Here is a 26,642-nt window from a genome sequence, read left to right on the forward strand (position 1 = left end):
GTGATGTGTCATTGTTCTTGTTTTTTCTCCAGGAGTTCTTGATGAAGGAGGAGTACAGAGTTCTGGAGTACAACCTGACCACCACCGACCTGGAGATGGTCAACGTCTCTGCATCCTGGGACGAGGTTTGTTCATCTAAACTGTCACTGAACATTTATACCGAGGACTAAGGGTTGAGAGTTTGTGTCAAAAGTTAAGAAATACGATAAAATACTTTTCTGGATGACGTAAACATGCAGGGAACTTAAAACAAATATCCAATTCTTGTCTCAAAGGTGTTCTAGCCAACAAATCAAGAAGAAAATATCGGCTTCTTTTGACAACAGACTCACTGTTTTTAGTGCCATGGCCACGTCATGCTCTCTGATAAACATCACTCAGGATGCTCTTCCATTCCATTCCATTCCATTCCATTACATTACATTACAGTCATTTAGCAGACGCTTTTATCCAAAGCGACTTACAATAAGTGTATTCAACATAGGTATTCAAGAGAACTACTAGTCACCAGAAGTCATAAGTGCATCTCCTTTCTTAAACAAGCATCTTAAAGCATAAACCAGAGCAAAAGTACAGAAACAAACTAATACGAATACAATAAGTGCAACAAACTAATATGAATACAATACTTCCTTGCTGAAAACCTGCAGAAAACAATTACTGATCCTTCTGGGTTCTGCAAACACTAAGATAACTTTGGGTAAACTCAGATAATGAATCCATGATTAATAAAAATCTGTAATATGTTGATTAATACGTCTTTGAAAAATAATAATTATCCTCAGTTTGGAGCCAGAATGATCCAAACATAATGATAAGGATTATGGTTTCTGTCTAAACCCTTTTATATATGGTGGCACCAGAGTATTGCCCCGTAATGGCCGTGAGAGATCGTTGTTTGCGTGATCCTATTAAAATGACTAGAGCATTCTTTTCTTTTTGCAGCCCGTAATGACTTTGTATGATCCTGATGTACTTTATTTTACGAGAAGATGTGATCATGCACAAATATCATATTCAGAGGGCTGATAAATAGTCAGGTCAAGTCATTTTTTTTACATTTAAAAACAACCACAGTCGATTTAAGTGCTGAACTAGCATGAGTTGCAAATGGAAACAAAACAAACATCAGTAAAAACTGAAGAAAACGATAAACATAATGTGCACATAATAGTAGTAAACGAACCACAGCCCAGCAGAAGATGAAGTCACGCTCTAATCAATCGAATGCTCACGAGAAATGGTTGGTCTTCAGTAATAGTAAATAAATTGTCAAATAAATAGATTGGCAAAGTTGATACATTGGCCACCATATGTCAGCCAATAAGTGACAAGAAATATCAGGAATGTTTCCATTTACATACATTAGTTTGTCCAACTGAGAGTTCAGAGAAATATCAAATAAGTATTTATGTAAAAAAGAATAGAAGAGATGAATGTTTATCTGTCTCTCAAATGTCAATATTGGTTTTGTTGTAAATATATATCGGCCCCAGAAATCCAGTATAGTACAGTTTAAAGTACATTTGCTGTTAGAGAGAAGTTAAGCCTCGGTACTCCAGATCTCCCATGCATCACAGGTATACTAGTTAATCCCTCACCATCACTGGGAGTGGGGGGGATAATCTTATCTATAGGCAGAAGCTGTAAACTTCGTCCCAACAGGTGTGATTCATTGCCCACCCAACACCGTGAGAAAACCAGCATCCACCCAAGGTTTTGTTTTACCCGTCACTTTGCATAATTAATTACCAGAATGTCGTCACCAAACTTTGCCTTTCGCTGGGAACGCTCCGAATCTCCCTTTTGAGATTCGGAGTCAGTGTTCATCACCTAATTCCCAGATTCTCCCCCTTGCCTTCTCCCCTTCCTGGAATGTGCCACCCTCTGATGAATGGGAGGGGTGTTGCCTTTTCTTTACCGCTGACAGCGTGTACGTCAGCTCATTAGAATGAGAATCGCTCGGACCAAAACCTACACAAACCGCAGACGAGTCCATGCGTTGGAGGAACGGTGACCCATAAACTGTCACGAGGGGGGTCAATGATTAAACTCTCGAGCCGGGATGTGTCGCCCATTAATCTTTACACAGCCGGTGACAGATGAGGTGAAATAAAGCCATTGTGATACACTTCTGGTGTCTTTGGAGGATCTCTTGTTTCTCAGGCCTGGAGTCACTGTCTGAAAGCACTCAGCCCTGGAGCAGGCCGTTACGAACACACACAGAATGATGCGTGCTTTAGCGTATGATGTACAGTGTTGTAAAAGTAGACCACAGCATGGGGTACTGTAACCTATAAAGGTATTATGGTGCAAAATGATGTGATATATTGGACCACATTATTGCAATATTTTTTTGTCCAGAAAGGAAAATCTGCAAGCGTTAAATATGTAGAATATTAGAGATCATGAAAGATCTGTAATAAAACCTGTTTTTAATGCACATTTTTTATTTGTACTCTAAATAAACTAATTAAAAACTCTCCAGACTGGGAGCAATAAACTCATGTTTACATCGTTTACTGAGGTAATAAATCAAGAGAGAAGTAGAGTCATTTTCTCATAAATCTGACTTCTTTTTGCAACCGAAGGAGTCGCCCCCTGCTGGTCATTAGAAGGAATGCAAGTTTTAAAACAGATAATTTGCGCCTAAACCAAACATAGTATTTCCAATAGCTAAAAACACGTCTGATCTGGGTAATCTCTTCACAACTTTTGTTTCCCAACTCTTCTTTAGGGCATCGGTGAGCTGTTTGAGAAGATCAAGCAGGAGAACAAAGCCAACGGACACCTGGACGGAGACGCCGGCCTCTTCTTCACCAACCTCTACATCACGCCGGTCCTCAAAAACATCAGCCTGTACCTGGAGATGGGCAAGATGCTGGCGGTGGCCGGATCCACCGGCTCGGGGAAAGTAGGTCAAAGAAGTTTACAGAGACGACACCAACATCTGTTTGTTTAGTCCTGAAGAGAGGACGCTGAAACCCAACATGCTGTGTCACGTTTGGTTTTTTTTGCCTCCCAGAGTTCCCTGCTCATGATGATCCTCGGGGAGCTGGTGCCGTCGGAGGGTAAAATCAGACACAGCGGTCGCATCTCCTTCTCGCCGCAGACTTCGTGGATCATGCCGGGGACGATTCGGGACAACATCCTGTTCGGCCTGACGTACGACGAGTTCCGCTACACCTCCGTCATCAAGGCCTGCCAGCTGGAGGAGGTACTTTCACTTCATCACGCTATTCTTCCTCACGTCTTCTGGTTATGCAGATGAAGTAGATTTCTACAGGTGTGTCTAAACCGTGTTGGCTGTTGTTGCTCATGCATACCACACAAACCTGTTTATTCTAACAACTTGGTTGTTAATCGGTGCAGTTTGTCAACGTTTTCCTCCAGGCAGCTATTTTACGTCAATCATCTCAAAACACTCTTGCAGCATAATTTAGCAAACAATCTAGTCAGTATGGTTTGTCAGGGAGCTCCTATTTTACCTCAGAAATATAAATATAAACACCCATATTTTGGGGAAAACAAACGTATTTGGAGCATGCCGAACTGACGGACGCGAGTGTTCAAAACACACAAACAATATAGGACCACATACAAGGATGATTCAACAAAATGCAGTTGTAGGGCATTTGCTACAAAAGTAAAAAAAACATGAATAACAACAATATAAAACAGTAGTTTATTCCTGTGCATTTTTTTTAGTTTGCAAAGGAATGTACACAGATTTATTGTGACAGTGTTGGAAGATACTGAGCATGCTAACACAAGCCGCTTGGCTAGTCAGAATCAGAGTGAAATCGCAAACTTTCGGTTCCTTTTTCATTTAGTCTGGTTCAGTTGAACATTGCAGAAAAGCGGAACAAATAAAAATAAAAGTCGCATGCACAAATATCCAAAGGTTTTTCATCTCATCTACTGTGCAAACAAATCCCTTCACCTCCAGGTTCTCCAATAACTTAATGAATGTCACTATTTTTGTGGACTTAAATGAGCGTATTGTTCTTGTTCTCTTCGGCCCAGATGTAAAACAAAAACACTGGACTTCTGCAGAAATCAAAGTCAAAGGAATTCCATGCAAATTGGGTCGGATTCTGATTTTTCACGTTCAGAACAAACCGCACCAGAGTTTGATTAAAACAGACTAAATGTTGGCTTGTGAAAGCGCCCAAAGTACATGGACAGAAGTGGATAACGGTGCACTGATTTGAACACTTTACTGGGTATTATTTTTATATTTTTGTTACCGCCAAGAAACATTGTAGCCACAGAAATCCATTGTGACATTTGGTTGATTCCACTGAGTCACTATAAGTCAGTGACAAACACTAGCAACATGTATAGGTATGAAAATGTCACTAAATATGACTTATAGATGTGATGATATACATTTTTTCCGGCACAATTCATAGCAGTTTTCTGCAGTAAGTCTTTCTCTTTCATCGGATTGATGCTCTCTGTCTGTTCGGAGCCTCTGCAAAGCTTCAAGACGGTTCAGGTTTCATCCCAGTCCACATTTACACCCATTATGTCCCTCAAACACACACACACACACATTCTCTGTCTCTTACACCGGTACACACACACACACACACACACACACACACACACACACACACACACACACACACACACACACACACACACACACACACACACACACACACACACACACACTTCATAAGCTTCAGTGTTGAGTGACGGACCCCCTCAACAGAATCATGTCTCCTCTGTTGCTATGGAAATCTCACGTTATGTCACTGGGATGGAATATGAGCTTGTTGGTTCCCAGTGACGGACATTTACTACACAGGACAAACCACTGAGCAGGAAAACTCTTTAAGATGTTGCATAAATTAAAATTGAAGTAATAGGTCATGTGATATTTTTTGTATATACTGCACATACATATACTTATTCAAAATCATAAAAATACATACAAAAATCCCTAAAAATACGCAAAAAATTAAATACAATAAAAATAAGATAGTATTTTTTTGTCATGTATTTTGGGAATATATATAAATATTTTTAAAAATATATATATGAATAAAATACATCATAGTGAAGCAATATACTCAGTCATGAACCAACACATATGTCTTAACTACTACAACTATTAAAACAATTACGATAATCCCTTTTTTTTAACCATTTTTGGAAAAGCTTGTTCATGCTCATATATCAGTGATATCTATTTTAATTATGTTGATATTTTAAATACACTGTATGAGTATTGTTTACACTAGAATCTATGCAGCAGCTCACACAGAGGGTGACTTTCATATTTAGTGACCAACACGCCCGGTCTCCTGCGGTGGAGCTGACAGTACCTCCGTGGTTTTGACAAAAACACAAAATGTTGTCACAGCAAACAAAGCTAGCATGCAACATTGTTGTGCTGAATGTACTGAGAAAACACAAAAAACAGCCTCCATTTTGTGTTTTAGGAGAGGTGTCACACCGTCAGGTCTGATGTATATTGTATGGAAATGACAGGAAGGACAGGAAGTCTTCCTTTGTGCTTTGATTCTGAGCGTCGAGGCAGCAAATCAGGAGACAATTCCTCTCAAGGTTTTGTTAAAAACAGCCTCTAAGCTTCAGCAGTGTTTTGATCTGGTACATTGTTTGTAGTCCGTTGTGGTAACAAGTTATAATTTAAGTAATGTATTGTACTAGTCTGGCATTACAGAAGGTACATTTTAAACGACTGTGTTTTTATATTTTAACCATTTTGAAAGGTAAAAAAAAAGGTACAAATAATCTAAATTCTCCGTCTGCATTTTGCAGAATTCATGATTTAAATGATTATCATCAGGACCAAAATCGTCAATCATTCCTTTCATCATTTCATATCTAGATAACGATAAATATAACAATATAGCTATGTTTTATGGTAATTCAATAAATATTCTATAAGAAATAACCACATGGTTTTGTAAACTCTTGTGTGAATTTATTACTTGACGAATTAAAATCGATGAGTAATTCATTTTTTATCTTAAAAAGCAAAATAATCATATTTTAGTATGCGCTTTTTTATTACCAAGTAAGACGATGTAATTGCGTATCACAAAATCTCAAAATATGATTTCATAATGACGACGTATTATTGCCTTGAGTCTCATTTAAAGGCACAATCTGTAATATTGCTGATCAGATATATTTACTCTTACAACTTAAAACAATGAAATAAGCAATTCATAAAATAACAATAAATATAATCAAATGTACAATTTAAATACCAGTCAATTAGTGATTAATAAAATATAAATTTGACTACTTAAATTCAATTAAAGTAATAAATGAAATAATAAAATTGAAAAAAGTTTTACATCTTATTTACAATAAAATTAGTGATAAATAAAAAACAATAAAATAGTATAAAATATTGCATCTTAAATACATTCAAAATAAATGATAAATACAAAAGAATACAGTTTTACAGCTTTAATACAATAAAGTAAGTGAATATAATCATCTAAAAAATACTGAATCAAAAGCCTTGCTGAAAAGGTAGGTTTTTAAGTTTATTTTTAAAGATTTCAACACTTCCAGCAGCTCTCTCTAAAAGCTGACTCACCAAAAGTTTTCCGTCCTGCACAATGAGAAGAATAAAATGACTTTCATACAGGTGTAATATAAATTATAAGCAAATATTCAATCCATCCTGAATAATGCTTGGCAGCACAAGCTCTGTAACAACTTTTTAAAAGTACAAATTGTCAATAATCGGCCTTATCAATTACTTCAAGAGGCTAGAAACGTCTTAAAATAGAGAGAGTATACACAAGGGAAATCCCCAAGGCAACCCGGACAGACAGACGGGTAGAGCGGATCTCTGCAGACGTAGACGGAGCCCCAGACAGACAGGCTGGGTGGTCTCCTCACTGTTAAAACACATCTTCTACCTCCAGCCTCTCTCTCTTCTGGGCCCGCTGCTCTTTGTTCACAGTGAGACACACGCACACACAACATGTTTTTTACTATGCTGCCTTGTTTGGTTTTTTTTACAAGCTGTTAAACAACCTTTTAAACTTGATCCCCTATGCGCCCCCGTCAGGACACCGGAAGCTGTCGTTAAACAGGTAGGACGTTGTTGTTGTTGTTTTTTACGATGATGCACTTGTGCTGTCACTTCATCCTCGTCGCTGTGGGCGTCTTCTTTTCATCCGATACGCAACCATGTGACATCTTTCATGCACCTGTCCCATCTGTGGTTTGTGCTTATTGAGTGGTGTCAACTTGGATTATAAATCTCTGATCATATGAACATGAATTACTTTAATTGGCAGGTAAAAGTCATATCTTTGGGTTGTTGTAGGGAAACCTGGAAACCTGGAAACCTGGAAACCTTACCATGAAAATAAATGTAACTTTTATTATTTATTGTACGTGTGCAGTTTCATTAAACTGTTAAATAATACATATCTTGTGCATAATAGTAAAGAAAGACTCAATGAGGCTCACTAAAATGTATTTTAATTAGTTTAAAACGCTTGAAAAAGCAACTTTCCATACAGAGACAACAGCCTATTTATGTATTTATTCATTTTGGTTTTGTTTATACCAATTATTCTGGGTAAAAGCAGTATTTTCTGCCAAAATGTTGTGCAGTTTCAAGCTGCTAATGGTGTGTTTTCCACTCAAAACTTTATGTTTCATTAGTCAGAACATACTGGAAAGAGTCACCAAGTCATCTCATCGCTCAAAATGATTAATGCACTAAAAATGTGCACAAACACCTCACTCTATAAAACATGTTGGGAAACTTTGCAAACTCAAATGCTCATTTTTAAAGGTCATTTTTGTGCAAGACTCCTGTTAGTTTAACCATAATTGTATGTAAAACTTTGCATCATACAGTGCAATGAGGACAATTTCATCACACCGGACATTTTTGTGTTTGGAGATGTTTGGAGCTCCTGCAGCTTGTTTTATCCTAATGGCCCAGTAATAATAATAATAATAATGATGTGTTTTCATTCCAAAGTTATCAGAACGGGCAGATAAAGATTGAGCTTGGCATTTAAGCAACATACTTGGGAAGTAAAAAGGGATGAAATGAAATACCTTGTTCAACATTTGGACAATAATTAAGAATGAAATGTCTTTGTCTTCTTTGTTTTTAAGAGGAGATGCCTCAGGTGAATAGGGTAAACATGTAAACAAGTAAATATCACGATGAAACTTCCACAGTTGATTACTCACATTAAGACAATTATTTTTTGTATGACAAGTTTTCTGAAACTGTATGTTTAAATACGCTGTTGTATAAAAAGGTAGTGCACAGTTCTGTGTTGACCCACTGACCCCTCCTTGTCTTCCTCTCCAGGACTTTGAGCTGCTGCCTGACAAAGACAAAACGCATCTCCTTGAAGGAGGTGTGACCCTCAGCGGAGGTCAGAGGGCTCGCCTCGGCCTGGCCAGGTACTTCCTGTCACACCTGGTTATCTGTCAGCACGACATGTATCCATAAGCGACTGAAGAGCTGCTCTTTTATGGCAAAAATCATAATCACGATTACTTTGGTCAAAATTGAGATAACGAATTTATAGTTAATTAGTGACTTTGGAAACATCAGGATTTTATTACATTTTTCTTTTTAGTCTTCTTTCTTTTTTTAAATATAATTCAACTGAGAAAAAACAAAATATATCAAATAAATGATATAATAAATAATGAATACAAATTAATTTGTTCAAATAAATCGGATAAATTTGTAACATTTGTGCACTTCCACAACCTACTGATAACTACTAAACATAAATATTCAATTTATAAGATAATATATAAAAAATAATTTAATCAAATATGTTGTGGTGCACTGCCACAACCTACTGAAAACTCCAAAACATAGATTCATCATTTTTGGTAAACTATATATTCAACATATTCAGAAACACAGCAAAAAACAAAAGCCAGGGTGCGCTGGATTTATAACACAAGACAAAACGAGAGAGATTATCTCGTTTTTATACTTGTGGGAAGCCAAAAATGTAACTGGAAATACAATTCGACAAACATCGTCAGCGCAGACCACCTCTGTTGACTGATCAATTTTTACTATGTCCAGCCTTTTATGTGTGGTTGTTTTGCAATGGACTAAAATAGAAATAATTTAGTATATGATTCATACTTGTAATTGATATAAATATAGCACGTAGTGAGTTGTTTTGTGGCTTTTTAAAAGCTCATAAATTTGCTTACTGTAATCCGTGGTATGTTATGAAAGTTATGTTATAAAGAGAGTTTCTCACTGAAAATAACTGACAGAAAAAAAACCAGATAGCATTTTCTTCCCATTTTTTATAAACCAACACACGTCTCACTTCTGCAATGTAAGAGGTCTGCATAGAGAATGTAGTCAATGTCAGGGCCATAAACTAATCACCTAATCACTAATCATAAATATCATCATTAAGAGCCTCCATTCCTTGGAGGTCAATAAAAACATCTACTAAATAACATTTATCTTAGTATGAAGGATTTAAAGTCTCTGTCAATTCTTCAAGTTACAGTATTTGTTCCCATAGTTTAAACCTGTCAAAGCTGATCACCGTCACCGATCATTCTTATCAGATTATTGTGTTTTACGGCCTCACTTATTTAACGCCGAGTGCTCTCTACGTCCCTCCGCAGAGCTTTATTGCTCCATTAAAATCTGTGTGTGGGTCACAGCGGTCAGACGCTCTCATATTCCCATGCATTATTTATTGGTTTAGTGTCCTGTGATCAATTTTCCAGACACTCATTTGGTTTTTGGGGTTTCTGTCATCGCGGTAAACATCAACTGGAATTGATTTATTCCCACAGACTTCCTCATTTACACCATCTCTCTGTGTCTCATGCTTTCTGTTTCTCCTTTGTTCTCTTTTTCTCTCACCTTTAAAGGGACAGTTCTGATTTTTTGAAGTGGGGTTGTTTGATGTTCTAATCCAGAGACAGTGTATTAACCACAGACTGTATATAAGAAGTGAACATAGTCATTGTGACGTCACCAATTGGTTTGCGGACTGACGTTATGAAGCTTTGAGTTTGGCATTTTGGCCGTGATCATATTCGAGTTACGAAGGAGTGACATAGAGACGATGTATACAGCTCTAGTAGTGACCTGCCAATCACAGTAGCCCCGCCCTAAAGCATCCCCTGCTTTATGGTCTGTTTGACTCTAAATGGAGCATCATTTACTAAATGAACATCATGCTGTATTGAAGAAGACTTGAAACTAGAGATTGAGACCATAAACTCATGTTTACAATGTTTACTGAGGGAATAAATCAAGAGAGAAGTAGAGTCATTTTCTCATAGACTTCTATACAACCAGAGGAGTCGCCCCCTGATGGTCAGTAGAGAGAATGGACGATTTTTTTGTTAAACCATCAAAGTCACAAAATATCACAAACAAACTAAAGATCAACAACTCACCGTAAAAATCTTTTTTTGTCAAAGGACAACATAGATAACCGCTTCAGTTCCCCGTCTGAAAGGGCTGTCTGACTGCAAGTTAAAGCAGTGAAAATATTCTATAAATAGCATATAATATATATTTTTTCAAGTGTCTAAAATATGTTTTGCTGCTGTCATCGTCCACAGCAGTACATTGCTTTTCTACCGTCCTGGTACAGTAGTCAGTTTCTTAACTATGGATGAATACCTCATACAGCCTAACCTCAAAACATCTGAACTGTCCCTTTAACATATTCCTCAGTACAGACTCTCTTACGTGTGTTTTCTCCCTCAGGGCTGTGTATAAAGACGCAGACCTCTACCTGCTGGATGCACCTTTCACCCACCTGGACATCGTGACGGAGAAAGAGATCTTTGAGAAGTGAGTATCCCAACAGAGAGTCTTTCATGTGGAGGAGGAGGTGGGGGAGGTGGAAGGGGTGGTTGAGCTGAAAGTTTTTACGTTCAAGGTCAAGGTTATCTCTTGTTGTCTCAGACACACACACAAATGGGTCGACTGTGCATAGTTACGGCTGCTTCATCACACTGTTACATTCTCAGGAGATGGGAGTCGAGGAAAAAAGGGAATTATGCTTTGATGAAATGTGGCGATCTTTTAGAGGGGAAAAGCAGGCAAAACATTTTGACAAATAATAGTAATAAATAAATAAAGTAGCTTGTTGATTTCAATTGTGGTTATTCTTTGAAGATTTGACACCTGAACTCTTTTCTTCTTGTTCTTTTATGGAAACATGCTCCTTGTTTTGACACATGAATTTCTCTACAAGCTGCATTTTCTGTATCTTTTCACAGATGCGTCTGTAAACTCATGGCGTCAAAGGCGCGCATCGTGGTCACCAGCAAGTTAGAGCATCTCAAGCGAGCGGACAGAATCCTCCTCCTGCACAACGGAGACTGCTACTTCTACGGCACCTTCTCAGAGCTGCAGGCCAAGCGGCCCGACTTCAGCTCCCTCCTCCTCGGCATGGAGGCCTACGACAACTTCAACGCGGAGCGACGCAGCTCCATCCTCACCGAGACTCTCCGCAGGGTCTCCGTGGACGAAACCGCCGGCTTCCGAGGCCCGGAGGCGATGCGCCAGTCGTTCCGACAGCAGCAGCCTCCGATAATCGTGTCCGGATCCCCGGGCCATCCTGGAGGTGATGGCTACCCGGAAAAACGGAAGCAGTCCCTCATCCTCAGTCCGCTGGCAGCCGCTCGCAAGTTCTCCTTCATCGGGAACTCCCAACAGACTGCAAACCCCCCACAGTCCACCACGATAGAGGACGGGGTCCGTGAACTCTCTGAGAGGAAATTCTCCGTGGTACCCGAGGACGATCAGGTGGAGGAGGTTCTCCCGAGGGGGAACTTGTACCATAACGGGTTGCAGCACCTCAACGGGCAGCGGCGCCAGTCCGTGCTGGCGTTCATCACCAAGTCTCGGGGTCAGGGCCGCAGAGAGCAGATCCAGATTCAGTCGTCGTTCAGGAAAAAGCTGTCCATCACGCCGCAGTGTGACCTGGTGTCCGAGCTGGACATCTACGCCCGCCGCCTGTCCAAGGACAGCGTTTATGACGTCAGCGAGGACGTGGACGAAACAGACATGGAGGTAGAGTAGACACACGTTTATGTTTAGACTTCCAGAAGAATGTTTTCTTCACCCTCATTTTTATGATCCTGTGAATACCAACAAAATGTTCTTCAAACTAAAGTTACTATGAGGAACTTTTAACTGGTTATGAACCAGTCTCGGTTTAATCCTGTTACCTCTTTATGACCTACATCAGTAAGCAAGACCATCAGAGAGAAGATTGGCTGTTTCTATATAGTTATTACAAATGCTTGGGTCCGGTTCCAGTGAAATCAGATTAAATCATGAAGGTTCACCGGAAACTCCTTCAGCTCAGACTCCAGCGGGGCCTCCAGCAGAGACCAGTCCACCGTGGACAGACCCAGATCCAGCAGAGACCAGTCCACCATGGACAGACCCAGATCCAGCAGAGACCAGTCCACCGTGGACAGACCCAGATCCGGCTTCGCTGCAGACTTCGACCTGCAGTCGGAGCTCTGGAGGAGGAGGAGGAGAGCTCAGCTTCCGGCAACAACAGCGTCTCCTCATCCTCCTCCTCCAGGAGCAGAGCTTCTCCTCTCTGCTCCTCCGGTCCAGACCTAGGCCGTATTGCTGGACCGGCTGGAGGGAAGGGACTCACAGGGGAGAACCAAAACCAGGACTGAGCGTTTCAGACTGTCAGACCCTGCTGTAGTAAAATTAGAGGTTTTCTAAAAGGGACTCTGGTGCTCGGAAACACTACCACTTCTGTCCACAGGGACCGCCAAAGTCAACACAAAATAAAAGTTCCTCCTAGTAACTTTAAAGGTTGTCTGCACATACAGTTTAGTCTAAGAGCAGTTCTGTTTCTTCACAGCAATGCTTCGCAGATGAACGAGAGAACATCTTTGAAACTACCTCATGGAGCACATACCTTCGCTACATCACCACCAACAGAAGCTTAGTCTACGTCTTACTGTTTATCCTCTTTGTCTTCTTCATTGAGGTAAAATTACCATTTTTAAGTTGTGTTATTTCACTTTTGTGAATTTATCTAACTTCTTATTATTTTTATTGTTCCCACTAATAGGTTGCTGGTTCAGTCATTGGCATTTTCCTCATTACTGAGTAAGTGTTATGTTTCATGTTCCTTAATACTAAAACAGGAGACATTGGCCCCAAACACAAATACTAAATATTTTCACGAATAAGATTTGTTTTTGTTTTTTACAAAAAGATTCAGTCGCAAAAGAAATTGTTTAACAAACATATTGAAGAAGTCTCTTTTTTGTAGTATTTATTACTCTTTTATAACACTAAACAATACAATGTTTAAATATTTGAATGCTTTACATGTTAAACATATATTTAAATAATTTGAATAGTAAATGAAACTTCCAATTGGTAATATTTCTGAGGAACTTGTGCTTTTAAATGTTGGATTCATATATAAAAGGTTGTTACATACTATGCATGAATATCTAGGTCATTCTGCATTTTTTGACTTCCGTGTTTCATTCTCAACCCTTTGCTCCGTTCAAACCAGCGAGATCTGGAGGGACGGCGCCAACCCTTCATCGCCCAACTACATCGACGAGCAGCACCCGAACGCCTCGTCGACCCCCACCCACCTGGCTGTCATCGTCACGCCGACCAGCGCTTACTACATCATCTACATCTACGTGGCCACGTCGGAGAGCGTGCTGGCCCTGGGGTTCTTCCGGGGTCTCCCACTAGTGCACACACTGCTCACAGTGTCCAAGAGGCTGCACGAACAGATGCTCAGCGCTGTTCTACGAGCCCCCATGGCCGTTCTCAACACCATGAAATCAGGTGATTTTCACAGTTTACTTCATAGTTTTTAAGGCTCTTCTGTTTGGTTTTAATAAATAAAAAAGTCATACCTGTACACATGTATTCACCTGTTTTTGTCATAAAGAAAAACATACTAATCGAGTTGACCTTCCTTCTTGTTTGTCCTCCTCCAGGCCGCATCATGAACAGATTCACCAAGGACATGGCCACCATAGACGACATGCTGCCTCTGGTGCTGTTTGACCTCATTCAGGTATTTAACCAACACAGTGGATGACGTATCATCATGTTTTCAAGTTTCATGGCCTGTTTGTCGCAAACTCAACACACTCTATTGTGTGCTATGTGGAATGAATGAGCTTGTTTGCCTTCTACAGTACTGCACGGAAATAGTAATATACAATGTGTACAACAATAAAATATAAATAACATATACAGCAAAGACAAGATGGTATTTACAAAAAAAGATATATATTGTTTTGATGCACATAAATGGATTCAGGGAAATAGTGGAGGTTGTTGTCAGGAGGATTTTTGCAGAGTCCTCTTTCAGGAATGGAATGGCTCTCCATTACTGCCCTCCCCCTCAGGAAATCTAGTAGGAAAAATAGGAAATAAAAATAATAAACACCATTAAAAGACAAAACAGAAACCATTTACTTACATAGCCTACTTGGCAGAAGCACAAAATTAACATCTGCTAGTATAACATTTATTTTTACAATTAACACTTGAAATGATGAAGGTACTGGCAAGGTAGTACAAAATGTTAACCATACTTTGGTGTTTCATTTTTACTACTTTGCTTATGATTTACTTTTTTTCCTTTTTACAAAATGAACCATAACACTGGTGATGAAGAAGATCTTGGTCAGATAATAATGAGAATAATTTAAATCACACCCTCTAAACTACAAACAAATCTGGTTTGAATTGAAATCAAGCACTATTCCACTTTACGAACAAAATATAGCTTTACATTCAACTTTCCATCCATGCATTTCATTCCTTTTTTTTTTACCTCTCACACCAGCTTACATTGATCGTTACGGGTGCCATCTTCACCGTATCCATCATACGGCCTTACATCTTCATCGCTGCCATCCCGTTGGCCGTCATCTTCGTCATCCTCAGAAAGTACTTCTTACGAACTGGACAGCAGCTCAAACTGCTGGAGGCTGAAGGTGAGAGTTTGGGAGGGAATGTGTTAGTGTGACATTGAGAAGAGACGTGCGAATAACTGACGCAAAGAAAAGGCTGTTTCACCTCATAGCATTGCATGAAAACTAGTGTATTGAGTGAGACTGACCTTCTCATACAAAAGAGAAATAAACATTTGCGATATGTTAGTCCAAACAAAATCTGCTGCCACATGTTGGATACATTAAAATATCTTAAAGTTCAAATGTGGTTAAGATTATTTGCTTTTATTACTTTTAAAATATATTCTGAATGCATTCAAGTGTGTTTTAAATGTACTTAAAGCTTAAAATATATTATTATATATTTTCTAATCCATGTAAGGTTAGTGCAACAAAATATGTTTTGTTTCTAAATGCAAAAATCAAAATGCCTTTTTTACAATTTGAAATCCAAGGTGGATAAAACAGGACAGTATTTTTTTTAATGGGTCTTGCTGAAGTATTCTTGAGTAATTTCTACCAGCATCACGAGTGTCTTTATATCAGTTTTTTACATATATATATATATATATATATATATATATATATATATGTGTGTGTGTGTATATTTTTTATTCTCTTTTATTCGTCAACAACATGAGAATGAGAGTTAAGAAGAAGGAATCTGCAAGAGTGCAATGATGAAATGACAAATATTCAAGAAGAGTAAAAGTGAGAACATGATAGTAAAACCAATAGAGTGAACAGAGGAAGCGGGACTGGGGAGAGGGGGGGGGCTGATGGGAGGCCCGGTGCCAAAGGGGTCAAAGGTCACGCTGAAGAACAAAAAACATTGACAGAGGAAGGGTTGATGGAGAGGATGGATGGGCTGCCTCAGAGGGGCGGGAACAGTTAGAGGAAGGGAGGCAGGGCGAATAAAATAACCGTTAACCTCCGATTAACAAAGAGATTCTTAACCCTGTGATATGAACAAAGACATTTTACACATTGCACACATTTAAAACAATTGTTTTTGACTGTTATCATTTGGTTTGTGGGGGTTAAATATTCCAGGATAAGCTTTTTAACTACTAGACCTTCTGCCCAAGTGAGACTCTTTGAATGAATCAATTGTTGCAGAAGCAGTCGGTCAGCTGAAATAGTTTTGGCTCTCAAGAGGTAGACGGCTTGGTAAAGGAGGGCAGAGCTTTAATGCTCTCACCAATGGGCTCTGCCAACGATTCAACATTTCCAATTGTCCACTGATCTGTGACACAGGCAGACTAATGCCAAAGGTGCGATACAAACCACAGAAAAACTGACGGCCTAACATTAGTTTACGGCCGACCTCATGCCTGGTGTGCACCTTAAACCAAGGAATCTCTGTTTGTTGGTCCGTCTCTGCTCATCCAATCTATACTTCACACTTGGCGGGTGTTTTGTTTCAGATTCAAGGATCTGCAGTGTCAAAAGTTGATTCAATTTGGACACACGACTCGTTCAATACTATTCAACTTTGAAAAAGCTATAGCGCTCTGTGCAGCAGTGAGGCTCTGAAAACTTTCTGAGTGTTAAAAAGTCTGAATGTGTGTCAGCCGACAGGACGGTGTCACTCTGTCCAACCAGAGGATGAGATAACAGGTCACTGGACTTGCTGACGAACCCACATGTGTTTTGGTTTCTGCACACTGAATGTGCGTTTTTCGGTGATGACAGCGAGGTCTTTTCCGGAGCCTCTGAGAACGCGTCGGGGTCAGAGCGACGAGCCGTGCTGGGATTTCCTCCAACCCCATCCTGGTTCTGCTCTCTCTCTCTCTCTCTCTCTCTGGTGCCACTAACATCATGGCCCGACAAAATACAAAGGACATTTTTATGAGTGTTAGTCACTCGAATGTTTAGTAGAATGTTTTCCCTTTTTTGGCAACGTTTTATTCATGTTACCAAAAGAGATATCCTCGATGAATTCCCCCACAAGTCCATCTAAAAGTCCAACTAAAAGTTCAACTAAAAGTCCAACTAAAAGTCCAACTAAAAGTCAAAGTAAAAGTCCAACTAAGGTCCAACTAAAAGTCCAACTAAAACTCAAAGTAAAAGTTAAACTTAAAGTCCAACTAAACATTCAACTAAGGTCCAACTAAAAGTTCAACTAAAAGTCCAACTAAGGTCCAACTAAAAGTCAGACTAAGGTCCAACTAAAAGTCCAACTAAAAGTCCAACTAAAAGTCCAACTAAAGTCCAACTAAAAGTTCTACTAAAAGTTCAACTAAGGTCCAACTAAAGGTCCAACTAAAAGTCCAACTAAAAGTTCTACTAAAAGTTAAACTAAGGTCCAACTAAATGTCCAGCTAAGGTACAATTAAAGAGAGTAATTGAAAGCAGAGAGAGACAAGTGACTCATACTTAGCTGTACCACACACAGCCAAATCTGATAAAGTTAGAACTAAAGGAGGCAATACATAAAGAAATATAATGATTATTATCTTAATTCTTGCTTTCTTGCTTCTGTTCTTTGTCTTTTATCACTCTTTCATTTAAAAACTTTTAATTCCAGCCAGTTAGGCTCACTTCTTCTTTCATCAGTACAGCTGCTTTATTGTCGGGACCAACTTTACTAATATTTTCCCAACATATTCAACTTTTAAACTTTATGTACCGTCTCCCCTCCTGCAGCTCGCAGCCCCATCTTCTCCCACCTCATCGTCTCGCTGAAGGGCCTGTGGACGATCCGGGCGTTCGGGCGTCAGACCTACTTCGAGACGCTCTTCCACAAGGCGCTGAACACTCACACGGCCACCTGGTTCCTCTACCTGTCCACGCTGCGCTGGTTCCTCTTCCGCTGCGACATGATCTTCGTGCTGTTCTTCAGCGCCGCGGCCTTCATCGCCGTGGGAACCAACCGTGAGTGACGGGATTAAAGGGGTGCATGTATGGATTTAAGATAGGTTGCATGTTTTTTATATGACAACAGTTGCTTCAAAAAAGCACGAGCTGTGATCGAAGCAAAGTCTTTATGGAAACAAGAGCAGTTTGTAAACCCAGAACAAGAGGAGGGAACATATCGAAATTCCAGTTAGTTAGTAAACGCCTTATTGTTTCCACTGGGCCTATCAAGTGAAGACGCTGGTCTTATCTGTGTGTTACAGTGTGTAGAGTCAGATATCAGGATTCGTAACATACGTCTGTGATAGCTGATCAAAAGCGCTGGAATGCCACCGGATAAAATGTCATGGACAAAAGGAAGTGTGTGTGTTTGTGTGTGTGTGTGTGTGTGTGTGTGTGTGTGTGTGTGTGTGTGTGTGTGTGTGTGTGTGTGTGTGTGTGTGTGTGTGTGTGTGTGTGTGTGTGTGTGTGTGTTCAATTAAATGAATGGGAAACACAAGTGCACTCTGACAAACACTGTGGCTGCGTCATCGCGCCGTGTTTATGTGGAGAGCAGATTAAAGGCTCATTTCACAGCTCATTATTTCCAATAGAGCAAGAAGCAGAGCTGCAGTACCTGACCGCTGCTCTGACATCAGAGAGAGCTGCTGTGATTGGACAGTATTGATGACCATGTGTGTTTGTGTACGTGTGTGTGTGTGTGTGTGTGTGTGTGTGTGTGTGTGTGTGTGTGTGTGTGTGTGTCTACAGAGGACAAACCAGGGGAGGTTGGCATCATCGTGGCCCTAGCTATGCTCATCCTGGGGACTTTCCAATGGGCTGTCATCACCAGCATCACTGTAGACGGACTGGTATGTGGTTCACACACACACACACACACACACACACACACACACACACACACACACACACACACACACACACACACACACACACACACACACACACACACACCATAGTTAGACCTGACTTGCTTTAAAAAAAGAAACATGACCAATGACCAGCTAAGAGTGTGTGAAGCCCAAAGTCGTGTTTTCATGACATCACATTGACTCACATTGAGGCTTACCCAAACCACAGCTGCTACCAGCCTAATCCTTACCTTAAACTTAACCTAAACTAACTTAAACTTAAACACAAAACATGAACATGAACATAAACCTTAACATGACCTTTACCTAAACCTAGCCTAGCTTAAACTAAAACTTAAACCTAATCCTAACCTTACCCTTAATTTAAAACTAACCTAAACCTAACATTACCTTACTTTATCTTAAGCTAAACCTAACCTTAACCTAAACATAACTTAAACCTAATCATTAACCTAACCTTATCCTAAATATAATACTAACCTTAACTTAACCTTGATTTAAACCTTAACTTAACCTAATAATAGCGCTCACCTCAGCCTTACCTTAACCTCAAAACAAAACACAAAGCCTCCGCCATCTTCTTTTCGTCTTCTGTTTCTGAAGACTGAATGAAGTTCTTTCACCGTCCCGGTGATTGTTTTCTCCTCACAATTAATTTGTTTGGTTAACTGAGCTCATCACATTGCAGGACGTTTTGTACAGTATGCACACACACACACACACACACACACACACACACACACACACACACACACACACACACACACACACACACACACACACACATAAATGGTGCTGGTGTGTGTTTTTGGGGAGATGGCAGAGTTCTTCCAATGTCTGACTGATATTCTAATGTATATATACACATATATATCTATATATATATATATGTGTGTGTATATATTTTTACTTGATTCAAATACTTGTACAGCAAGATGCAAAAAGGGGGTTTGTTGTCTTGACCAGCTTAGAAATTGTTTATAAAATTCCTGTCTCCACCAGTAGCAAACTACTGTTTGAACTGGGTAACTCCCAGTGACCTCCAACTCTCCACTCATCCTCTCTCTCTCTCTCTCTCTCTCTCTCTCTCTCTCAGATGCGTTCGGTGGATCGTGTGTTCAAGTTCATCGACCTGCCGTCGGAGGAGCCCCTGCCGGAGAGGTCCAGCGGTAAAGGAGACCCCGACCTCGTCATCGACAACCCGCACGCCCAAGACTGCTGGCCCAACCACGGACGCATGGACGTCCAGGGCCTCACCGTCAAATACACGGAGGCCGGACGCTCCGTCCTCAGCGACATCTCCTTCTCTGTGGAGGGGGGGCAGAGCGTAAGTGTGTGTGTGTGTGTGTGTGTGTGTGTGTGTGTGTGTGTGTGTGTGTGTGTGTGTGTGTGTGTGTGTGAGTGGGTTTTAATGAAACTGGGCAGAGTGATGCATGTTAGCTCTGCCTTATTGGATTTTAAAACATCAAAGCTCTAAATAGCCAAAGAGGAGCTCACACACACACACACACACACACACACACACACACACACACACACACACACACACACACACACACACACACACACACACTGCATTTAAAGGGTCATATGAAGGTCATGACGAGGCGACGTACCAGCCAGGCTTCTGTTTGTTTAAAGCTGCTTTAATCAATATTATTTCTATTAACAATGGATCGATATGTGTATGTTAAAGGGGTGAAATCCAGACCCTCTCTTATAGCGACCTGTCAATCAGTGTGTAGCCCCGCCCTAAAGCATACCCTGCTTTATGGTCTGTTTGACTCTAAATGGAGCATCATTTACTAAATGAACATCATGCTGTATTGAAGAAGACTTGAAACTAGAGATTGAGACCATAAACTCATGTTTACAATGTTTACTGAGGGGATAAATCAAGAGAGAAGTAGAGTCATTTTCTCATAGACTTCTATACAACCAGAGGAGTCGCCCCCTGATGGACAGGAGAGAGAATGCAGCTTTAAAACACTTCCTTGTAATGTTAAACAGACTTTACTGCCACAGTGCCTTTTATTAGAGGACAGCAGAAATTGGTACAACTTTGAACTCTCTACTCTCTCTCTCTCTCTCTACTCTCTCTCTCTAACACTGTCTCCCTCCCTCTCACTCTCTCTCTCTCGCTTTCTGGCTTGCTTTCTCTCTCTCTATCCCTATGTCTGTCTCTCTCTCTTGCTCTCTCCCTCTGGCTCTATCACCCTTCTCTCTCTCCCTTTTCCTCCTCTCTCTCTTTCTCTCTCTCTCTCCCTCCTTTCTCTCTCTCTCCCTCCCTCCTCTATATCTCTCTCTCCCTCCTCTCTATCTCTCTCTCCCTCTCTATCTCTCTCTCTCCTCTCCTCTCCTCTCTCTCTCTCTCTCTCTCTCTCTCCCTCTCTCTCTCTTGCTCTCTCTCTTTCTCTCCCTCTCTCTCTCCCTCCTCTCTCCCTCCCTCTCTCTCCCTCCTCTATCTCTCTCTCTCCCTCCCTCCTCTCTCTCTCTCTCTTTCTCTCTCTCTCTCTCTCTCTCTCTCCTCCTCTCTCCTCTCTCTCTCTCTCCTCTCTCTCTCTCCTCTCTCTCTCTCTCTCTCTCTCTCTCTCTCTCTCTCTCTCTCTCTCTCTCTCTCTCTCTCTCTCTCTCTCCCTCCTCTCCCTCTCTCTCCCTCTCCCCCCCTCCCCCCTCCTGGCAGTGAGTGTCAGCTCTTTGGTCTCGTCCCGTTAGCGACTCTACGTTCTCCTGATAAAACTAATTGTTGCTTCGAGGTTTCAGAAAAAAAGAGAGAGAGCTTTAAGACTTCAAACACCTGGAGTTCATTTCACGGTGATATCCTTCTGTCCATATGAACTGCACCTGAAGTATTAATGCAGGTATTGATTGTCTCTGTTGTGTGTGTAGATCGGTCTGTTGGGTCGAACCGGTTCGGGGAAGAGCACCCTGCTCTCCGCTCTGCTGCGCCTCGCCTCCACCGACGGAGAAATCTCCATCGACGGCGTCTCCTGGAGCTCCGTCTCCCTGCACACGTGGAGGAAGGCCTTCGGGGTGGTGCCACAGGTGAATGAGAATATCATTTCAACAAATCCCAATAAAGCCGTTTGATGATAGGGAAATGCAGCCGGGTAAAGTTCAAATAAATGTTCACAATTCACTTTTTGAGAGACTAATAACAGCAAACTGTCATCTGAAATAGAGCTTTCAAACATGAATAAATTGAATAACATTAAAACTTTAATTAGTAGCAAAAAGTGCTTTACAATAAAGAAAAAAACATTAAAACAGGGATGGAATACCATATTTAATGGAAAAATAAGATGGAAAATACATAATAATATAACACAAATGAAAAAAAGGTGGATTTCTTTCTACATCAGTGATTGAGGGTTGAATTTTTAACACTGAAAGTTTTCAAAGCATCAACACCAAATGTGCATTATTAGATTCAGCCATATGTTTATTTCCTGTGGTATTCACATCCTCTCACCTCTTGAGCAGCCAAAATATGTCCTAGCAGTAACTTGTTATTGGGAGATTTGACTCATTTTGGGCCAAAGAATCACGTTAATAATCTTATTTATTTCATTTTAGATCCGAAACATAAAACTTAAAACAGTTTGTTCCAAGTTGTGAGATTTTATACTGCTACCATTCAAATTATTATTATTTAAAGGAAGCCTTTCTAATCCAATCCCTTCCTCTGATCCGTTTTTAAACAGAGAGTTTTTATTCTGACCGGAACTTTCCGGATGAACCTGGACCCACACGAACGTCACAGCGATGAGGAGCTGTGGAGGGTCGCCGAGGAGGTGAGGCTGGTTTCTGTTGTCATCTTCTGGCTGTTGGTAAACCAGACTAGTCTACCAGACAGTTTGATGTTTAACAATTCATTATAGTAGTAATACATAGGAATGAAGCTTTTATTTTTGTAAGTTGTTGATTTTTCCAGCCACATTTTCTTCTTTCACCACTAAAATACAGGAAAAAATTGAAATGTTCAAAGGAAATATGAAGAAAGAAGTGTTCATAGTTTTGGTCATCAGGATTATGAGACGCAAAAAGTTTGTTTTAAATTAAAAAATGTTTTTTCGGGACAAAACCATGTTTAAATTCACAGATGAAGCTGTCGGGGAAAAAACATATGTACCAAATGACGCTTTAATATTGACAATAGCACCGAACATTTTCACACATTTTGAGCACTAATAATACAGAAAAATAAAAACTTCTCTTTTAACCAAATGCTTTAGGTTTAACCAACAATTCTATTTCAAAGATTGTTTATTGTGAGTGAACCTGACCTCCTGATCTGAAACCAAAGTCCTCGAACTCTAACCTAACATCTGCCCCGTGTGTCCTCAGGTGGGTTTGAAGTCGGTGATCGAACAGTTTCCAGACAAGCTGGACTTTCAGCTGGAGGACGGAGGCAACGTGTTGAGCAACGGACACAAACAGCTGCTGTGTCTCGCCCGCTCCATCCTCAGCAAGGCCCGAATCCTGCTGCTGGACGAACCCTCCGCCTACCTCGACCCCATGTCAGTATCAAACCACAAAACACTCTGAGCTGTCTGTGTGTGTGTTGCAGTTTTCAAACTTAAGTTTGGGTTCAGAGTTTTTTCCAAATACTCTGTTTTAAACTGTGAAAAATACTCCGATGCTGTAGTTAAAGTAAATGACAACCTTCCATCTGATTCCATCATATCTGATTCAAAATGCACCTTTACTACTTTACTTTACTCAGAGCCTGAAAAAGCACATTCACATTTAGGCCAAAAGGTGAACTAAGAAAAAGTTTCTATTAAAGAGACTTTCATATCTACAACCTGGGCACTACTTTTTGAACACTTTTTTGTAAAGACAATATCTGTTTTTGGGGATTTTGAGTTAAAAGTTCTCAGCAAAATATCCTGTAGTTTTCAGTCACGACACATAAATGCAAAATAAATGTAAACAGAAAAAAAAAGAAAAACTTTCACAAGATATCTCTCCAACCAACATCTATACATGAACCTAAACCTCTAAGACAGGTATTGGTGCATTAGTGTACTGAAGTGTGAATTTAATATGGCAAATTATTAGAAAATATGCCTCAACTTCAGCGATTGGAATCACACAAAATTTTGCTAAATGTTGAAGTTCAATGCATCAAAAAATGTCAGTAGCCACGGAGTAATCAGAGGAAGAAGAAAATAAATGTAGACATGAAGACTCCAATCATTATTTCATGTCGCTAACAGCATCAGAGAGATTCAGGTCGAATTAATAAGAGACCGTGAAACAGCGTTGTCATCCTGTCTGCTGTTTAACCGGAGTCCAGTTGATATCTGTCTTTTTATTTTCTGTTGTGGACAATTTTTGTATTTTACCTTTATTTAACCAGATGAGTCAATTGAAAACCAGTTCTATAAGAACATAGAAACATCTCAAACAATCTCATTCAGACATCACAATATGTACAATATATAAAAAACAAACTATGTTCCTGGAGAAGCAAATTCAGAAGCAGGAGCAGTGATCAGAGACTATCGTTTGTAATGAGTTATATAATGAGTTATATATATATATATATATATATATATATATATATATATATATATAAGGCTGCAGCTTAAATCTAAAGCTAAAGGAAGCTGCTTCTTACTGCAACGCTTAAACACAACTGATTCCTCAAAGGGATCGAGGGTTTGAGTTTGTTTTTGTGGCAGCAGAAGTCACCCACATCCAACATGTGTGGATGCATATGGTGACAATCTAGAATGCTTACAGTTACAGTAATTATGTGTGTGTGTGTGTGTGTGTGTGTGTGTGTGTGTGTGTGTGTGTGTGTGTGTGTGTGTGTGTGTGTGTGTCTAAGCATATGGGGGGGTCATAATGGTAAATGAAGCCTATAATGACCAATCAAGTTTAACCTGCGGCCAACGCTGCCTCAACAGGAGCAGAACGCTACAGCTAATGTGCGTTAGCGGTAGAGAGAGACGGCCTTTGATGATGATGATGATGATGATGATGATGATGATGATGATGATGATGATGATGATGATGATGACGTGGTTTTGTGTCCGTGTGTGAGCAGAACTCTGCAGGTCCTGAGGAAGACGCTGAAGCATGCGTTCTCCGGCTGCACCGTCATCCTGTCAGAACACCGAGTGGAGCCGCTGCTGGAGTGTCAGTCCTTCCTGGTACGTTGTCGGATGAAACGTGGATTTTTGTTTTCTGGTCATATTTTCAGAAGATAAGAGAATTTTTTCCTCAAAGGATAATCTGGTGCCATAGATTATTCCTGGGACTCGGCCTCTCGATATTATTCAACATGTTTACACTCAGAAACAACCACCAAATGACATTTCACTGGTTCAACCCCCGAGAACCTTTATCTGAGCTCATCTCGTACGCCTCTAGACTTTAGAGAACTTTAATGACTTTAAAAGGGACAATTCTTGTTACAGCACTGTAAACAAACATACTATTGACACAGTTAAACACAGAACAACAGAGACAACAAGAAAGGTTCATTACCATCCCTGTGTATTACACACCTCTCACTCACTGTAAACTCTGAAAAGAAGAAACTACCTGAAATAAAGATAGTTTTGCTTCAGATGGTCTGAACTGAACGCAACACTACATTTCCAGCTGCTTTTCTTTAGTGAAAAACATCCAACAGAAAGTTCCACACAATTTAGGACAACACATCCTGTACCGCACACACACACACACACACACACACACACACACACACACACACACACACACACACACACACACACACACACACACACACACACACACACACACACACACCCAGCTGGGTGTGTTTGTGGTTGCTGTGGTTGTAGAGTGGACCTAATGAAGCTCTGTCAGATAAAGTGAATATTTAATGTTTTTTTGGAGCATCATAGGACTTTTTTTCGAGATATTTTAAAGCAGTCAAACTAACTAAAGGCCTTTAGTTTGAGCCAATCATGAAGTTGCTCCTTCGAAACCTAGAAAATAGTTCCCTTTTGTTTTTAAACCTTAGAAAACAGACGTTTAGAGACACAGCTGACCTCTCCTCTCCTCTCCCGTCTGTGCAGATGATCGATGGCAGCTCCATGAAGAGCTACGACTCCATCCAGAAGCTGATGAACGAGACCAGTCACCTGAAACAGGCCATGAGTCCCGCCGACAGCCTCCGCCTCTTCCCGCCGCTTCACCGCCTCAACTCCAGCAAGAGGGCGTCGCCGCAGACCGCCAAGATCTCATCGCTGCCAGAGGAGGCTGAGGACGACGTCCACGACACCCGCCTCTAACCGGCCAGACACACACACACACACACACACACACACACACACACACACACACACACACACACACACACACACACACACACACACACACACACACACACTTCTAACGGATAAGCACAAGGGTTCGATACCCATGACTTTGGGTCAATGATTAGAAGTGAAACAGCTTCTCTATGGGACACTAAAACTCTCCCAGACAAGTCTTTTCATTCAGTAGCAGGAGAAACTCACTTTGCACTGAATCTTTATTAAATTAAATTTAAAACTCATGTGCAAAAAAGTTTTCCATCATATTGACATCGAACGAAATTGACAAATATATTCATTTAATCCTCACACACACTCAATATAGTGTACACATGCAAAGCACAAATAAAAACAGCAAATAACATCTGGCTACACTTTCACATAATGAACCTGATGTTTGCAGCTAATTCACACAAATATAATTTGTGATGGAGGATAATTAAAAACAATGTGTCTGTAATGGTTCGAAAGTTTGAATCAGGGGTTTTCAGTGCAGAACGTGGAGGTATAAATGACAGAAAATTCATATTTAAAGTGTGCAAAACTTTAAACAACAGAACAACAGAAGCTGCAAGTTTAGAAACTACTTTAAAATGTTAAAGTTGTACGTATGCAAATTGGAATTAAAAAGATTAGACAGTTTGACAGATGAGAG

General features: G+C 40.3%; 1 protein-coding gene across 1 annotated transcript in view; it reads left to right on the forward strand.

Moving 5' to 3' along the window:
* Nucleotides 1-25,963, forward strand: part of cftr (CF transmembrane conductance regulator) — a 38,891-nt gene extending 12,928 nt beyond the window's left edge. Inside the window, exons 9-26 of the mRNA XM_054619751.1 lie at nt 33-125; nt 2,738-2,914; nt 3,026-3,217; nt 8,339-8,433; nt 10,748-10,834; nt 11,266-12,061; nt 12,879-13,045; nt 13,548-13,834; nt 13,990-14,069; nt 14,850-15,000; nt 17,608-17,835; nt 18,568-18,668; nt 19,786-20,016; nt 21,579-21,734; nt 22,394-22,483; nt 23,037-23,209; nt 24,748-24,853; nt 25,748-25,963. Of these exons, the coding sequence (XP_054475726.1) occupies nt 33-125; nt 2,738-2,914; nt 3,026-3,217; nt 8,339-8,433; nt 10,748-10,834; nt 11,266-12,061; nt 12,879-13,045; nt 13,548-13,834; nt 13,990-14,069; nt 14,850-15,000; nt 17,608-17,835; nt 18,568-18,668; nt 19,786-20,016; nt 21,579-21,734; nt 22,394-22,483; nt 23,037-23,209; nt 24,748-24,853; nt 25,748-25,963 (3,426 nt within the window). The remainder of the gene's footprint in view (nt 1-32; nt 126-2,737; nt 2,915-3,025; nt 3,218-8,338; nt 8,434-10,747; nt 10,835-11,265; nt 12,062-12,878; nt 13,046-13,547; nt 13,835-13,989; nt 14,070-14,849; nt 15,001-17,607; nt 17,836-18,567; nt 18,669-19,785; nt 20,017-21,578; nt 21,735-22,393; nt 22,484-23,036; nt 23,210-24,747; nt 24,854-25,747) is intronic.
* Nucleotides 25,964-26,642: the final 679 nt, after the last annotated feature.

This window comes from Anoplopoma fimbria, chromosome 19 (assembly GCF_027596085.1).
Source record: "Anoplopoma fimbria isolate UVic2021 breed Golden Eagle Sablefish chromosome 19, Afim_UVic_2022, whole genome shotgun sequence".
Lineage (NCBI taxonomy): Eukaryota > Metazoa > Chordata > Actinopteri > Perciformes > Anoplopomatidae > Anoplopoma > Anoplopoma fimbria.